The sequence below is a fragment of the Triticum aestivum genome, chromosome 7A, assembly GCF_018294505.1.
Source record: "Triticum aestivum cultivar Chinese Spring chromosome 7A, IWGSC CS RefSeq v2.1, whole genome shotgun sequence".
NCBI classification, from domain to species: domain Eukaryota; kingdom Viridiplantae; phylum Streptophyta; class Magnoliopsida; order Poales; family Poaceae; genus Triticum; species Triticum aestivum.
The window spans coordinates 593,240,206-593,258,755 of NC_057812.1; the positions used below are offsets into that span (position 1 = coordinate 593,240,206).

Sequence of the window (18,550 nt, forward strand, 5' to 3'; positions counted from 1 at the left end):
GAGGTAATACTTCATCAAGTTCTACCTTCCTCCTACTTATTTCTTTCGAGAGAAACTCTTTCTCTAGAAAGGACCCATTCTTGGCAACAAAGATCTTGCCTTCGGATCTGAGGTAGAAGGTATACCCAACAGTTTCTTTAGGGTATCCTATGAAGACGCATTTTTCCGACTTGGGTTCGAGCTTTTCAGGTTGAAGTTTCTTGACATAAGCATCGCATCCCCAAACTTTTAGAAACGACAGCTTAGGTTTCTTCCCAAACCATAATTCATACGGTGTCATCTCAACGGATTTCGACGGAGCCCTATTTAAAGTGAATGCGGCAGTCTCTAAAGCATAGCCCCAAAATGATAGCGGTAAATCGGTAAGAGACATCATAGATCGCACCATATCTAATAGAGTGCGATTACGACGTTCGGACACACCATTACGCTGAGGTGTTCCAGGCTGCGTTAGTTGTGAAACTATTCCACATTTTCTTAAGTGTGTGCCAAACTCGTGACTCAAGTATTCTCCCCCATGATCTAATCGCAAGAACTTGATTTTCCTATCACGTTGATTCTCAACCTCACTCTGAAATTCCTTGAATTTTTCAAAGGTCTCAGATTTGTGTTTCATTAAGTAGACATACCCATATCTACTCAAGTCATCAGTGAGGGTGAGAACATAACGATAGCCACCGCGAGCCTCAACACTCATTGGACCGCACACATCAGTATGTATGATTTCCAATAAGTTGGTTGCTCGCTCCATTGTTCCTGAGAATGGAGTCTTGGTCATTTTACCCATGAGGCATGGTTCGCACGTGTCAAATGATTCGTAATCAAGAGACTCTAAAAGTCCATCTGCATGGAGCTTCTTCATGCGTTTGACACCTATGTGACCAAGGCGGCAGTGCCACAAGTATGTGGGACTATCATTATCAACCTTACATCTTTTGGTATTCACACTATGAACATGTGTAGCATTACGCTCGAGATTCATTAAGAATAAACCATTCACCATCGGAGCATGACCATAAAACATATCTCTCATATAAATAGAACAACCATTATTCTCGGATTTAAATGAGTAGCCATCTCGTATTAAACGAGATCCTGATACAATGTTCATGCTCAAAGCTGGCACTAAATAACAATTATTGAGGTTTATAACTAATCCCGTGGGTAAACGTAGAGGTAGCGTGCTGACGGCGATCACATCGACCTTGGAACCATTCCCGACGCGCATCGTCACCTCGTCCTTCGCCAGTCTCCGCTTATTCCGCATCTCCTGCCTTGAGTTACAAATGTGAGCAACCGCACTGGTATCAAATACCCAGGAGCTACTACGATTACTGGTAAGGTACACATCAATTACATGTATATCACATATACCTTTTGTGATGTCGGCCTTCTTGTCCGCTAAGTATTTGGGGCAGTTCCGCTTCCAGTGACCACTTCCCTTGCAATAAAAGCACTCAGTCTCGGGCTTGGGTCCATTCTTTGGCTTCTTCCCGGCAGCTTGCTTACCGGGCGCGGCAACTCCCTTGCCGTCCTTCTTGAAGTTCTTCTTACCCTTGCCTTTCTTGAACTTAGTGGTTTTATTCACCATCAACACTTGATGTTCCTTTTTGACTTCTACCTCTGCTGATTCCAGCATTGCAAATACTTCAGGAATGGTCTTTTCCATCCCCTGCATATTGAAGTTCATCACAAAGCTCTTGTAGCTTGGTGGAAGCGACTGAAGGATTCTGTCAATGACCGTGTCATCCGGGTGATTAACTCCCAGCTGAGTCAAGCGGTTATGCAACCCAGACATTTTGAGTATGTGCTCACTGACAGAACTATTTTCCTCCATCTTACAGCTGAAGAACTTGTCGGAGACTTCATATCTCTCGACCCGGGCATGAGCTTGGAAAACCATTTTCAGCTCTTCGAACATCTCATATGCTCCGTGTCGCTCAAAATGCTTTTGGAGCCCCGGTTCTAAGCTGTAAAGCATGCCGCACTGAACGAGGGAGTAATCATCAGCACGTGTCTGCCAAGCGTTCATAATGTCTTGGTTCTGTGGGACGGGTGCGTCACCTAGCGGTGCTTCTAGGACATAATCTTTCTTGGCAGCTATGAGGATGATCCTCAGGTTCCGGACCCAGTCCGTATAGTTGCTGCCATCGTCTTTCAGCTTGGTTTTCTCTAGGAACGCGTTGAAGTTGAGGACAACGTTGGCCATTTGATCTACAAGACATATTGTAAAGATTTTAGACTAAGTTCATGATAATTAAGTTCATCTAATCAAATTATTCAATGAACTCCCACTTAGATAGACATCCCTCCAGTCATCTAAGTATAACATGATCCGAGTTGACTAGGCCGTGTCCGATCATCACGTGAGACGGACTAGTCAACATCGGTGAACATCTTCATGTTGATCGTATCTTCTATACGACTCATGCTCGACCTTTTCGGTCTTCTGTGTTCCGAGGCCATGTCTGTACATGCTAGGCTCGTCAAGTCAACCTAAGTGTATTGCGTGTGTAAATCTGTCTTACACCCGTTGTATGTGAACGTTGGAATCTATCACACCCGATCATCACGTGGTGCTTCGAAACAACGAACTGTCGCAACGGCGCATAGTTAGGGGGAACACTTTCTTGAAATTATTATGAGGGATCATCTTATTTACTACCGTCGTTCTAAGTAAACAAGATGCAAAAACATGATAAACATCACATGCAATCAAATAATAGTGACATGATATGGCCAATATCATATAGCTCCTTTGATCTCCATCTTGGGGCTCCATGATCATCTTGTCACCGGCATGACACCATGATCTCCATCATCATGATCTCCATCATCGTGTCTCCATGAAGTTGCTCGCCAACTATTACTTCTACTACTATGGCTAACACGTTTAGCAATAAAGTAAAGTAATTTACATGGCGTTTCTCAATGACACGCAGGTCATACAAAAAATAAAGACAACTCCTATGGCTCCTGCCGGTTGTCATACTCATCGACATGCAAGTCGTGATTCCTATTACAAGAACATGATCAATCTCATACATTACATATATCATTCATCATTCATCACAACCTCTGGCCATATCACATCACAAAACACTTGCTGCAAAAACAAGTTAGACGTCCTCTATTTGTTGTTGCAAGTTTTTACGTGGCTGCTATAGGTTTCTAGCAAGAACGTTTCTTACCTACGCCAAAACCACAACATGAATTGCCAATTTCTATTTACCCTTCATAAGGACCCTGTTCATCGAATCTGATCCGGCTAAAGTGGGAGAGACAGACACCCGCCAGCCACCTTATGCAACTAGTGCATGTCAGTCGGTGGAACCGGTGTCACGTAAGCGTACGTGTAAGGTTGGTCCGGGCCGCTTCATCCCACGATGCCGCCGAATCAAGATAAGACTAGTAACGGCAAGCAAATTGACAATATCGACGCCCACAACTACTTTGTGTTCTACTCGTGCATAGTAACTACGCATAGACCTAGCTCATGATGCCACTGTTGGGGAACGTTGCAGAAAACAAAACAAAATTCCTACGTTTCATCAAGATCAATCTATGGAGTCAACTAGCAACGAGAGGAGAGTGCATCTACATACCCTTGTAGACCGCGAGCGGAAGCGTTCAAGAGAACGGGGATGATGGAGTCGTACTCGCCGTGATCCAAATCACCGATGACCAAGTGCCGAACGGACGGCACCTCCGCGTTCAACACACGTACGGAGCGGATGACGTCTCCTCCTTCTTGATCCAGCAAGGGGGAAGGAGAGGTTTATGAATATCCAGCAGCACGACGGCGTGGTGGTGGATGCAGCAGTGATCGCAGCACGCCTTCGCCAAGCTTCTGCGAGAGGAAGAGGTGTAGCAGGGGAGAGGGAGGTGCCAAGGCTTGGGTGCGGCTGCCCTCCCTCTCTCCCTCCTTTATATAGGCCCCTGGGGGGGCGGCCCTGGAGATGGGATCTCCCAACGGGGCGGCGGCGAAGGGGGGTGGAGTGCCCCCCAAGGCAAGTGGAGGCGCCCCCCACCCTAGGGTTTCCAACCCTAGGCGCAGGGGGGCCCAAGGGGGGTGCACTAGCCCACTATGGGCTGTTTCACCTCCCCACTTGAGCCCATGGGGCCCTCCGGGATGGGTGGCCCCACCCGGTGGACCCCCGGGACCCATCCGGTGGTCCCGGTACAATACCGGTGACCCCGAATCTTTCCCGATGGCCGAAACTACACTTCCTATATATAATTCTTCACCTCCGGACCATTCCGGAACTCCTCGTGACGTCCAGGATCTCATCTGGGACTCCGAACAACTTTCGGATTACTGCATACTCATATCTCTACAACCCTAGCGTCACCGAACCTTAAGTGTGTAGACCCTACGGGTTCGGGAGACACGTAGACATGACCGAGACGGCTCTTCGGCCAATAACCAACAGCGGGATCTGAATACCCATGTTGGCTCCCACATGCTCCTCGATGATCTCATCGTATGAACCACGATGTCGAGGACTTAATCAATCCCGTATTCAATTCCCTTTGTCAATCGGTACGTTACTTGCCCGAGACTCGATCGTCGGTATCCCAATACCTTGTTCAGTCTCGTTACTGGCAAGTCACTTTACTCGTACCGTAATGCATGATCCCGTGATCAACCACTTGATCACATTGAGCTCATTATGATGATGCATTACCGAGTGGGCCCAGAGATACCTCTCCGTCATACGGAGTGACAAATCCCAGTCTCGATTCGTGCCAACCCAACAGACACTTTCGGAGACACCTGTAATGTACCTTTATAGTCACCCAGTTACGTTGTGACGTTTGGCACACCCAAGGCACTCCTACGGTATCCGGGAGTTGCACAATCTCATGGTCTAAGGAAATGATACTTGACATTCAGAAAAGCTACAGCAAACGAACTACACGATCTTTGTGCTATGCTTAGGTTTGGGTCTTGTCCATCACATCATTCTCCTAATGATGTGATCCCGTTATCAATGACATCCCCATGTCCATAGCCAGGAAACCATGACTATCTGTTGATCAACGAGCTAGTCAACTAGAGGCTCACTAGGGACACATTGTGGTCTATGTATTCACACATGTATTACGATTTCCGGATAATACAATTATAGCATGAATAATAGACAATTATCATGAACAAGGAAATATAATAATCATTTTATTATTGCCTCTAGGGCATATTTCCAACAGTCTCCCACTTGCACTAGAGTCAATCATCTAGTTACATTGTGATGAATCGAACACCCATGGAATTCTGGTGTTGATCATGTTTTGCTCTAGGGAGAGGTTTAGTCAACGGATCTGCTACATTCAGGTCCGTATGTACTTTACAAATCTCTATGTCTCCATTTTGAACACTTTCACGAATGGAGTTGAAGCGACGCTTGATATGCCTGGTCTTCCTGTGAAACCTGGGCTCCTTGGCAAGGGCAATAGCTCCAGTGTTGTCACAGAAGAGAGTCATCGGGCCCGACGCATTGGGTATGACTCCTAGGTCGGTAATGAACTCCTTCACCCAGACTGCTTCGTGTGCTGCCTCCGAGGCTGCCATGTACTCCGCTTCACATGTAGATCCCGCCACAACGCTTTGCTTGCAACTGCACCAGCTTACTGCCCCACCATTCAAAATATACACGTATCCGGTTTGTGACTTAGAGTCATCCAGATCTGTGTCGAAGCTAGCATCGACGTAACCCTTTACGACGAGCTCTTCGTCACCTCCATAAACGAGAAACATTTCCTTGGTCCTTTTCAGGTACTTCAGGATATTCTTGACCGTTGTCCAGTGTTCCATGCCGGGATTACTTTGGTACCTTCCTACCAAACTTACGGCAAGGTTTACATCAGGTCTGGTACACAGCATAGCATACATGATAGACCCTATGGCCGAGGCATAGGGGACGACACTCATCTTTTCTCTATCTTCTGCCGTGGTCGGGCATTGAGCCATGCTCAATCTCGTACCTTGCAATACAGGCAAGAACCCCTTCTTTGACTGATCCATTTTGAACATCTTCAATATCTTGTCAAGGTACGTACTCTGTGAAAGACCAATGAGGCGTCTCGATCTATCTCTATAGATCTTGATGCCTAATATATAAGCAGCTTCTCCAAGGTCCTTCATTGAAAAACACTTGTTCAAGTAGGCCTTTATGCTTTCCAAGAATTCTATATCATTTCCCATCAACAGTATGTCATCCACATACAATATGAGAAATGCTACAGAGCTCCCAGTCACTTTCTTGTAAATACAGGCTTCTCCATAAGTCTGCATAAACCCAAACGCTTTGATCATCTCATCAAAACGAATGTTCCAACTCCGAGATGCTTGCACCAGCCCATAAATCGAGCGTTGGAGCTTGCACACCTTGTCAGCATTCTTAGGATCGACAAAACCTTCCGGCTGCATCATATACAATTCTTCCTTAAGGAAACCATTAAGGAATGCCGTTTTGGCGTCCATTTGCCATATCTCATAATCATAGAATGCGGCAATTGCTAACATGATTCGGACGGACTTCAGCTTCGCTACGGTGAGAAAGTCTCATCGTAGTCAACCCCTTGAACTTGTCGATAACCCTTAGCGACAAGCCGAGCTTTATAGATGGTCACATTACCATCCGCGTCTGTCTTCTTCTTAAAGATCCATTTATTTTCTATGGCTCGCCGATCAACGGGCAAGTCAGTCAAAGTCCATACTTCGTTTTCATACATGGATCCTATCTCGGATTTCATGGCTTCCAGCCATTTGTCGGAATCCGGGCCCGCCATCGCTTCTTCATAGTTCGAAGGTTCACCGTTGTCTAACAACATGATTTCCAAGACAGGGTTGCCGTACCACTCTGGTGCGGAACGTGTCCTTGTGGACCTACGAAGTTTAGTAGCAACTTGATCTGAAGTTTCATGATCATCATCATCAACTTCCTCTCTAGTCGGTGCAGGCACCTCAGGAACATTTTCTTGAGCTGCGCCACTTACCGGTTCAAGAGGTAATACTTCATCAAGTTCTACCTTCCTCCCACTTATTTCTTTCGAGAGAAACTCTTTCTCTAGAAAGGACCCATTCTTGGCAACAAAGATCTTGCCTTCGGATCTGAGGTAGAAGGTATACCCAACAGTTTCTTTAGGGTATCCTATGAAGATGCATTTTTCCGACTTGGGTTCGAGCTTTTCAGGTTGAAGTTTCTTGACATAAGCATCGCATCCCCAAACTTTTAGAAACGACAGCTTAGGTTTCTTCCCAAACCATAATTCATACGGTGTCGTCTCAACGGATTTCGACGGAGCCCTATTTAAAGTGAATGCGGCAGTCTCTAAAGCATAGCCCCAAAATGATAGCGGTAAATCGGTAAGAGACATCATAGATCGCACCATATCTAATAGAGTGCAATTACGACGTTCGGACACACCATTACGCTGAGGTGTTCCAGGCGGCGTTAGTTGTGAAACTATTCCATATTTTCTTAAGTGTGTGCCAAATTCATGACTCAAGTATTCTCCCTCATGATCTGATCGGAAGAACTTGATTTTCCTGTCACGTTGATTCTCAACCTCACTCTGAAATTCCTTGAACTTTTCAAAGGTCTCAGACTTGTGTTTCATTAAGTAGACATACCCATATCTACTCAAGTCATCAGTGAGGGTGAGAACATAACGATAGCCACCGCGAGCCTCAACACTCATTGGACCGCACACATCAGTATGTATGATTTCCAATAAGTTGGTTGCTCGCTCCATTGTTCCTGAGAATGGAGTCTTGGTCATTTTACCCATGAGGCATGGTTCGCACGTGTCAAATGATTCGTAATCAAGAGACTCTAAAAGCCCATCTGCATGGAGCTTCTTCATGCGTTTGACACCTATGTGACCAAGGCGGCAGTGCCACAAGTATGTGGGACTATCATTATCAACCTTACATCTTTTGGTATTCACACTATGAACTTTGTAGCATTACGCTCGAGATTCATTAAGAATAAACCATTCACCATCGAAGCATGACCATAAAACATATATCTCATATAAATAGAACAACCATTATTCTCGGATTTAAATGAGTAGCCATCTCGTATTAAACGAGATCCTGATACAATGTTCATGCTCAAAGCTGGCACTAAATAACAATTATTGAGGTTTAAAACTAATCCCGTAGGTAAATGTAGAGGTAGCGTGCCGACGGCGATCACATCGACCTTGGAACCATTCCCGACGCGCATCGTCACCTCGTCCTTCGCCAGTCTCCGCTTATTCCGCAGCTCCTGCTTGAGTTACAAATGTGAGCAACCGCACCGGTATCAAATACCCAGGAGCTACTACGATTACTGGTAAGGTACACATCAATTACATGTATATCACATATACCTTTTGTGATGCCGGCCTTCTTGTCCGCTAAGTATTTGGGGCAGTTCCGCTTCCAGTGACCACTTCCCTTGCAATAAAAGCACTCAGTCTCGGGCTTGGGTCCATTCTTTGGCTTCTTCCCGGCAGCTTGCTTACCGGGCGCGGCAACTCCCTTGCCGTCCTTCTTGAAGTTCTTCTTACCCTTGCCTTTCTTGAACTTAGTGGTTTTATTCACCATCAACACTTGATGTTCCTTTTTGACTTCTACCTCTGCTGATTCAGCATTGCAAATACTTCAGGAATGGTCTTTTCCATCCCCTGCATATTGAAGTTCATCACAAAGCTCTTGTAGCTTGGTGGAAGCGACTGAAGGATTCTGTCAATGACCGCGTCATCCGGGAGATTAACTCCCAGCTGAGTCAAGCGGTTATGCAACCCAGACATTTTGAGTATGTGCTCACCGACAGAACTATTTTCCTCCATCTTACAGCTGAAGAACTTGTCGGAGACTTCATATCTCTCGACCCGGGCATGAGCTTGGAAAACCATTTTCAGCTCTTCGAACATCTCATATGCTCCGTGTCGCTCAAAACGCTTTTGGAGCCCCGGTTCTAAGATGTAAAGCATGCGGCACTGAACGAGGGAGTAATCATCAGCACGTGTCTGCCAAGCGTTTATAACGTCTTGGTTCTGTGGGACGGGTGCGTCACCTAGCGGTGCTTCTAGGACATAATCTTTCTTGGCAGCTATGAGGATGATCCTCAGGTTCCGTACCCAGTCCGTATAGTTGCTGCCATCGTCTTTCAGCTTGGTTTTCTCTAGGAACGCGTTGAAGTTGAGGACAACGTTGGCCATTTGATCTACAAGACATATTGTAAAGATTTTAGACTAAGTTCATGATAATTAAGTTCATCTAATCAAATTATTCAATGAACTCCCACTTAGATAGACATCCCTCCAGTCATCTAAGTATAACATGATCCGAGTTGACTAGGCCGTGTCCGATCATCACGTGAGACGGACTAGTCAACATCGGTGAACATCTTCATGTTGATCGTATCTTCTATACGATTCATGCTCGACCTTTCGGTCTTCTATGTTCCAAGGCCATGTCTGTACATGCTAGGCTCGTCAAGTCAACCTAAGTGTATTGCGTGTGTAAATCTGTCTTACACCCGTTGTATGTGAACGTTGGAATCTATCACACCCGATCATCACGTGGTGCTTCGAAACAACGAACTGTCGCAACGGCGCACAGTTAGGGGGAACACTATCTTGAAATTTTTATGAGGGATCATCTTCTTTACTACCGTCGTTCTAAGTAAACAAGATGCAAAAACATGATAAACATCACATGCAATCAAATAATAGTGACATGATATGGCCAATATCATATAGCTCCTTTGATCTCCATCTTGGGGCTCCATGATCATCTTGTCACCGGCATGACACCATGATCTCCATCGTCATGATCTCCATCATCGTGTCTCCATGAAGTTGCTCGCCAACTATTACTTCTACTACTATGGCTAACACGTTTAGCAATAAAGTAAAGTAATTTACATAGCGTTTCGCAATGACACGCAGGTCATACAAAAAAATAAAGACAACTCCTATGGCTCCTGCCGGTTGTCATACTCATCGACATGCAAGTCGTGATTCCTATTACAAGAACATGATCAATCTCATACATCACATATATCATTCATCATTCATCACAACCTCTGGCCATATCACATCACAAAACACTTGCTGCAAAAACAAGTTAGACGTCCTCTAATTGTTGTTGTAAGTTTTTACATGGCTGCTATAGGTTTCTAGCAAGAACGTTTCTTACCTACGCCAAAACCACAACGTGAATTGCCAATTTCTATTTACCCTTCATAAGGACCCTGTTCATCGAATCTGATCCGACTAAAGTGGGAGAGACAGACACCCGCCAGCCACCTTATGCAACTAGTGCATGTCAGTCGGTGGAACCGGTCTCACGTAAGCGTACGTGTAAGGTTGGTCCGGGCTGCTTCATCCCACGATGCCGCTGAATCAAGATAAGACTAGTAACGGCAAGCAAATTGACAATATCGACGCCCACAACTACTTTGTGTTCTACTCGTGCATAGTAACTGCGCATAGACCTAGCTCATGATGCCACTGTTGGGGAACGTTGCAGAAAACAAAACAAAAATTTCCTACGTTTCACCAAGATCAATCTATGGAGTCAACTAGCAACGAGAGGAGAGTGCATCTACATACCCTTGTAGATCGGGAGCGGAAGCGTTCAAGAGAACAGGGATGATGGAGTCGTACTTACCGTGATCCAAATCACCGATGACCAAGTGCCGAACGGACGGCACCTCCGCGTTCAACACACGTACGGAGCGGATGACGTCTCCTCCTTCTTGATCCAGCAAGGGGGAAGGAGAGGTTGATGAAGATCCAGCAGCACGACGGCGTGGTGGTGGATGCAGCAGTGATCGCAGCAGGGCTTCGTCGAGCTTCTACGAGAGGAAGAGGTGTAGCAGGGGAGAGGGAGGCGCCAAGGCTTGGGTGCGGCTGCCCTCCCTCTCCCCCTCCTTTATATAGGCCCCCTGGGGGGCGCCGGCCCTGGAGATGGGATCTCCCAAGGGGGCGGCGGCCAAGGGGGGTGGAGTGCCCCCCAAGGCAAGTGGAGGCGCCCCCACCCTAGGGTTTCCAACCCTAGGCGCGGGGGGGCCCAAGGGGGGGCGCACCAGCCCACTATGGGCTGGTTCCCCTACCCACTTCAGCCCATGGGGCCCTCCGGGATGGGTGTCCCCACCCGATGGACCCCCGGGACCCATCCGATGGTCCCGGTACAATACCGGTGACCCCGAATCTTTCCCGATGGCCGAAACTACACTTCCTATATATAATTCTTCACCTTCGGACCATTCCGGAACTCCTCGTGACGTCCAGGATCTCATCTGGGACTCCGAACAACTTTCGGATTACTGCATACTCATATCTCTACAACCCTAGTGTCACCGAACCTTAAGTGTGTAGACCCTACGGGTTCGGGAGACACGTAGACATGACCGAGACGGCTCTCCGGCCAATAACCAACAGCGGGATCTGAATACCCATGTTGGCTACCACATGCTCCTCGATGATCTCATCGGATGAACCACGATGTCGAGGACTTAATCAATCCCGTATTCAATTCCCTTTGTCAATCGGTACGTTACTTGCCCGAGACTCGACCGTCGGTATCCCAATACCTTGTTCAGTCTCGTTACCGGCAAGTCACTTTACTCGTACCGTAATGCATGATCCCGTGATCAACCACTTGATCACATTGAGCTCATTATGATGATGCATTACCGAGTGGGCCCAGAGAGATACCTCTCCGTCATACGGAGTGACAAATCCCAGTCTCGATTCGTGCCAACCCAACAGACACTTTCGGAGACACCTGTAATGTACCTTTATAGTCACCCATTTACGTTGTGACGTTTGGCACACCCAGGGCACTCCTACGGTGTCCGGGACTTGCACAATCTCATGTTCTAAGGAAATGATACTTGACATTCAGAAAAGCTACAGCAAACGAACTACACGATCTTTGTGCTATGCTTAGGTTTGGGTCTTGTCCATCACATCATTCTCCTAATGATGTGATCCTGTTATCAATGACATCCCCATGTCCATAGCCAGGAAACCATGACTATATGTTGATCAACGAGCTAGTCAACTAGAGGCTCACTAGGGACACATTGTGGTCTATGTATTCACACATGTATTACGATTTCCGGATAATACAATTATAGCATGAATAATAGAAAATTATCATGAACAAGGAAATATAATAATCATTTTATTATTGCATCTAGGGCATATTTCCAACAACAAGGGTGCAACAAGTTTTGTGCCAGCCTTGAGAGCATCGATGGTTGTCCCTTGAGTGGCCTCGGCACCAAAGACATGGTATACAATTCCTCCATCTTCATTCCCGTTTCCGTTGTTTGATGCTTGCATGTTGATTGCGCATATAAATATACATTCCTGTCCTCAATTGTAGGAATTCCAAGCTTTGGAAGCATTCAAGGCCCAGCATGGAAACAAGTCATTCACCCTCGCCCATTGTTGGATGCTCATAAAAGACGATGAGAAGTTCAAGGAGTAATATGCCGCCCTCAAGAAGAATGGAGGGTCGTAAGCCGCCGAGGACCATGGTGAGGTAGAGAAGCGGTCGTGGGGAAAGACCAAGTCCAAGAAGGAGAAGAAGCATGATGCAGTGGCATTTGCCTTGCAAAACTTTGCAAGGCATGATTACCCAAAAGGAAACAAGAGAGGAGAGGCACCGCGAAGATAAAGCAGAGAAATTGAAGGCCTACATCGAGATACAAAGGAAGAAGCTCAAGATGGAGTTGAAAATGCAAGCGAATAAGTTCGAGATGGAGACAGAAATGCACGCGAAGAAGCTAGAAATGGAGGTGGACAAGCAAGCGGAGAAGCTTGAGATAGAGGCGACCAAAGCCAAGACCAAAGCAAAAGAAGTGGCGCTCGCTTGCATGATGAAGGAGGTGAAGATCATGACGGTGGACTTGAGCATGGTGTCCTCGAGAAGGAGGCCTTGGTTCGATAAGATGCAAAAAGAGATGCTCAAGCTTGATGATTGATCTATGACGGAGAGCGACATCTTTTTTGCATGCCGACAAGTGTGCCGGTAGGACTACGGCCGAGATGTATGGCATGATTGAACTACCGCCTTTTTGTGTGATGGCAACTGTGTCGGCCATTGGCATGTGTGCCGACAATGAATAGTGTGTTGTTTTTTGGAGGCTGGCATGTATGCCGGCCGCTGCATGGCGGCCGTCATGAGTTGTGGCCGCTGGCCTTTTTTAATGTAGATTTGCTTTGTATGCTAACAAAAAATGCGTCGGTCGGTTGGGCACACCGGCCGGACACATGCGGATAGCGAGCGCCCAGCCGACCCAAACAGACAAACCGCGCGTCCGTTTGCGTCGGAGCGTCGGAGTTGCTCTAATTACCTCACCCCAATGAGCTAAGTGCATGTAGAAAGCAATGAGACCATGTGTTTATGGCCATGCATGACACAAAGTAACACATCATTAATTATGATATGGTATCTATCAATGTTACTCCCTTCCTTAATTTTCGGCCACATTAGGGTGTTTGCTATTCCCGAGTGCATGATACCAGCACCACTATGGCCAGCCTTATTGGTCGTGATTACCGTGTGACGCGAGAGAAGCTTTTTTTCTACTTTAAAGTTCACTTAGAAGATAGAAATACACTCTTTTATGAACAAATTTTAATTGCCAAAGTACACTTATTCGCGGACAAAGGAAATATGAGGCATGCATCACAAAAAATGAGGTCCCTATGATACAAAATATGTTATGCATTGTGCAGGTAGTATCGTACACTAGTATGCATCACTGTAACTAGCTATAGCTGCAGGTGAAAACATTAAATAAGAAAAAGAACGAAATAGAAAAGTGAAAAAAGTACCCCCCCCCCCCCCCCTTGTATATTAGGCTCCTCGTTTTTTGAGGCAAAATTTGACCATGCATTTGTGTAAAATATGAGTTATAGGTAAGCAAAAATAACACAATTGAAACTTCTTTCAAATATAAATTCAACAATATATGTAAGCAAAAAATAATACAATTGAAACTTCTTTCAAATACAAATTCAACAATACATGTAAGCAAAAATACCACATATACTATTTTACAAATAAAATCTATGCTCAAAATTTGAAGACTAATAAACTCATACCAAGGAAGTAGTAACTAATAAGAGTAGCTGCTGTTCCACTACTACTTATTTTTGCTCTTTAATCATCCAATCACTGATAACTCTGTTCGTCTCTAGACCAAATCCACCAAGAGTGCGCTGCAATGATTCGTTTCATTGTAAGTGGATTCGCAGCTATGCATGTATACTCGGACGCATCATGAGGCCATGATAGAGCGCCTTTCGCGCGTTCGCTTCTTGTTAGGACGATGTGCAACGCACGCTTCCTAACGGATAACGCTGTCGATCCAAAAAGATCGATCATGCGCGATGACAGGCGAGCAGCAGCAGCATCGCATGCCGCCACCGCCACAGCCACCGCTGCGGGGCTCTCTCGGGCGCATTGCATCGCAAGGACACCAAGAAGCGGTTAAAAACGCGAAACCCCAGCCGGACCCCGCCCACCGTCGTTGGTGACCGGGACAGCGGCGGCGAGGAGAGTTGACGACGGTGGTGGTGCGCGTGCCAGCCATTCATGTCACAATTATCGGGCCCGGAAAGCGCCTCGAACTCCACGCGCGCTCGTCGGAATCATCCCGCCCGGATTCGAAACACCGAGCAAAAAGCCGCGACCAAAAGGTAAAACCCCGCTGCGCTGCCTTCCCACGCTCGGCTGCCGCCGCTGCTGCACACTCCCAGTCAGTCCCTGTTCCGCCACCTTCTGCTCGTCCGTGTCACCGGGTGCGTGCGAACGATTAGCTACAGATTAATCGCGAATCTAGGCGCCGATCGATTAACATAACCTTTCCTCCCATCATCACGCTGAAAAGGCCCTCGAAAGCCAGGCGTCCGTGCTTTGGTAATTTGTTCGTTTGTTACAGGCTTTACTCGCTTACCAGTTTGGGCTTTGGGCTTTATGCTTTGTGCCATTGCCTGCACTGCACTGCAGGTCAGTGCGCCAGGCACCACCATCACCATGTGCGGTGCGGTGCCTCCTCGCTCCGTATTTACTCCCACCACTCGCTGTCGCGCCACGGCTACTTGTTCGAGCTCCAGAACCAAGCGGCAGCACAAGCGCAACTGCACAAGCAACGAGGAGTAGGCCAAGCGCTGTGGAAGGAAGAGATGGGAGCTTCCACCGTGCAATGCTACTCCTCCTCCTCCTTGCTCGCGTTGCTGCTCTGCTCCATGCTCCTGCACCCGTCGCAAGCATTCAAGGTACGTGCGTGTGTACAGCTTAGTTGTAGCATCGAATTATGGATGTCTTCACGTCACGTACGTGAATATAACACTGCGTTTACTTGCGGCAATGGGGTGCGCAGCTGCATGAGGAGAAGGTGCCGTTGAGCTTCATCGTGCCGGACCCCTCGCCGGTGCAGTCACCGCTCTCCGCGCCGCCTCCGGTGACCGGCGCCGACGACGACGACGGGATGAGGCCGAGGCTGCCGACGGAGCGGTGGAAGCGGGGCCGGGGCGAGGAGAGGCGGGCCCGTGGTGGCGCGCACGCACCGGCGCTCGCGCCGTGGTCGGCGGGCCCCGCGCGCGCACCAGCCTCATCCCCATCCTACGCGCCGGCGCCGGACTCCGGAAGCGGGGCGCCGGTCATCGAGAGCAGCCCCGCCGTGCCGGTCCCGCGCGGCGTGAGGGACACGGCCACCATCCTGCCCATGCCCGCGCCCGGCGTCAAGCGGCAGGTGCGTAGTGCCGCCGGTTCCACCACCCACGTCTTCTCCTTTACCTCCTCCCTTTTGCTTCTTTTCATGCTCCGTCAACCTCCATTGATCTGCTCCCACATTTCACTCACCGTTCCGATTTTCCTGTTCACTCTTTGACATTTTGATTCATCTTTTGCAGGACGTGGGCGGAGCCGCTTTGGCTCGGCCCGGTATGGCGCCGCTGGTGGTAGGGCTCGCCATGATGGCGGCTTTAGGAGCTTTATGCTAGAAGTTTTTTTCTTTTTGATCTGTAGTAGTGGTAGTAGCCGTAGCCAGTATCGCAGAGCCGATGAAGCTTTTCATTTTTCTCCTCCTTCCTCGCTGTCTTTCAGTGCTAATCCTCTGTAAGCAAAGCTCGTCTTCCTTTATTTTGGCCACCTTCTTTGTCTTCCTTTCTGCTCCTAGGCTAAAAGTCGCTGCTTTTCTTTCCTGGATGGCGCACCATATGCTATGCCATGCGCACGATAAAGCGCTGCGTGGTATTCGTGGCAGAAAGGGGAAAGTAAAGGGGGGAAAAAAGCTGCGTGGTGGTATGGGTATATAGTATACCGATGCATATTCTTAAGACAGCCCAGGGTGTGAAGAGCACAACGGAAATCTTATTCTGGCTGACGTTCGAAGAGGATGGCAAATAACCTTTTTTTATGGCGGTTTAGTTTTGAGACGAGATCTCTTTTCTGACAGAAACTATCATGTCGCTTTACTGTCTCTCACAAATAAAATGGCTAGCGAAATGGTTCGCAAATGTCACCCCTCTCGGTGAACGTTCGCCAGTTAAAGAGGTCCATAACAAAAAAATAGGACCATAAACCCGACTCAAGCAATGTGGATAGTAATATTTTGGTGTTCACCAAAATTATTTAAATTCAACTAATCTCATCGACGCCTCATAAAAAATGAAACCGCCATGGCCTATTATGGTCTCTCAGATGACACACTCTTGTCATGTTCAAGGCCACCCCCCCCCCCCCCCCCCCCTCACCACATCTTCGCCAACGTCTATCACAATCACTAGTGGGACATCTCACATTCTACCTCTTCATCCTCGTTTTCCTCACGCTCTGCGGCATCCTGAAGCCCTCATGGCAAGCCATTGAAGGCTACGACTAGCTTGCCTTGCAGCTCGGCAAATGGGAGGCTGCCAGACTATGGCAGATGGCGTATTCTATGTGACGCTCATTTTCATGGTGTTTGGTGCCACCAAGAACCAGTTGTGTGTGCCACCGTTCAGGACCGACCAGCTTGACAACTATGGTGACCCTGAGGCCTCCTCCCTAGACCCTTAAGCACTAGGGACCCAACAACTGGCACTTGTGCATGGCTATGTGGGCCACCGGCCATTCACGAGTGATGACTCGATCGTCTCGTGGGGGGCTCCTAAGACCTCCTGCAATGCATTGGTGCTAAGGTGAGATGCTAACTGCATTAATTGTCTTGGCAACTAATGTCCCCAATGCATGGGTACTTAGCTTTTGTTGCTAAGCTTGGTTTAGTTAATTCTTTATCAATAAAACTCCTTCATGCATTGGTCAGTAGGTACTTTGCATAGGTTCACGTGCTTAGAACCGTTTCCTCCTGGGGCACCATAATGCTCTCTCTCCTCTTTAATAGCTTTGCCACATCATTTTTTGGCTTTTGAGGCATCCTTAGCATCCGTACACGGTGGACACCGGGAGAGGCCTAAGGCGCTACCTTCCGCGTGGAAGTAGCGCCGGTGCTCATACGCGCCCGAGCGGGCTACGACCCAGCAACACAACTTGCCTCCCGCTAGTCCTTGTTGGTTGTTTGCTAGTTTCTTTTTCGTTTTTGTGTTGTTGATGTGGTAGAAAAAAACTGTCAATTTTTTATTATTTATGAAACAATTTGTGAAATCAAATAAGGTTTAAGGATTTTATAAAAAAAATCATGCATTGGAGAAAACGTACATCGATTTTCGAAAAAAGTTCATCAATTTTGAAAAAAAGACACAAATTTGGAAAAAGTTAATCAAACTTAAAAAAATAATTGATTTGGAAAAAAATACTGACTTTTAAAAAAGTTCATTGATTTTTTTAAAAGAATCATCAATTTGAATAATGGTCACAAAAATTGAAAATTTTCGTTAATTGGAAAAAGTTCATCGATTTTGAAGAAAATTTTCACAAAGTTGAAACAATAAGTTCATGAATTTGATTTTTATGCGAATTTAAGGAAATAAAGAAAAAAAAAAGAAACAGGAAATAACTGCTTTTTAAGCGTTGCATATAAAAGAATAAAACAAGGAAACTAGCACAACCGGTCCGGCGACCAAGTTGTTTAGTGTTTTTCTTACTGAACCGAATGGTGCGCGCATGTTTTTTTGGGTTTAAAACATAAAGAAAAAAGTAAGTGGGCTGGCCCACAACGGAGGGAGTGTGTGCCAAGTTGCAGAATGCACTATAACGGGCGCACAAAGTTCCAACCATAGGAACGGGTGATTCCTATATGACGCTCGTTAGCGTCAAATCTTCGCAGCTTTTTTTTTTTGAGAAAAAAATCTCCGCAGCTTCGCTCAGAGCGAGCAACCTGTCGCTCCCACTTGGGCCGGCCCAGCATTCGCTCCCCTCCTGTTTCTTCGTTGCGGTATCTTTGGGGAAACGTTCCGGTTTTGGGAACCTTCTGGAACGTTCCTGGCCTGTTTAGGGAACCTTCTAGAAGGTTCCCTGAAACGGTTTTTCCTTTTTTAACCATGTTTTATTCTATTTTTTATTTCATTTTTTCCTTTTCTCTGCTTTTTT

The 18,550-nt window shown here is 46.9% G+C and overlaps 1 protein-coding gene across 1 annotated transcript; it reads left to right on the forward strand.

The window, feature by feature from the left end:
• Positions 1–15,093: 15,093 nt before the first annotated feature.
• Positions 15,094–16,171, forward strand: LOC123152465 (skin secretory protein xP2). The gene is made up of 3 exons (XM_044571999.1): positions 15,094–15,297; positions 15,402–15,773; positions 15,934–16,171. The coding sequence occupies exons 1-3, from the start codon at positions 15,205–15,207 to the stop codon at positions 16,021–16,023; spliced, it is 555 nt and encodes a 184-aa protein (XP_044427934.1). The 5' UTR covers positions 15,094–15,204; the 3' UTR covers positions 16,024–16,171.
• The last annotated feature ends 2,379 nt before the right edge of the window (positions 16,172–18,550 follow it).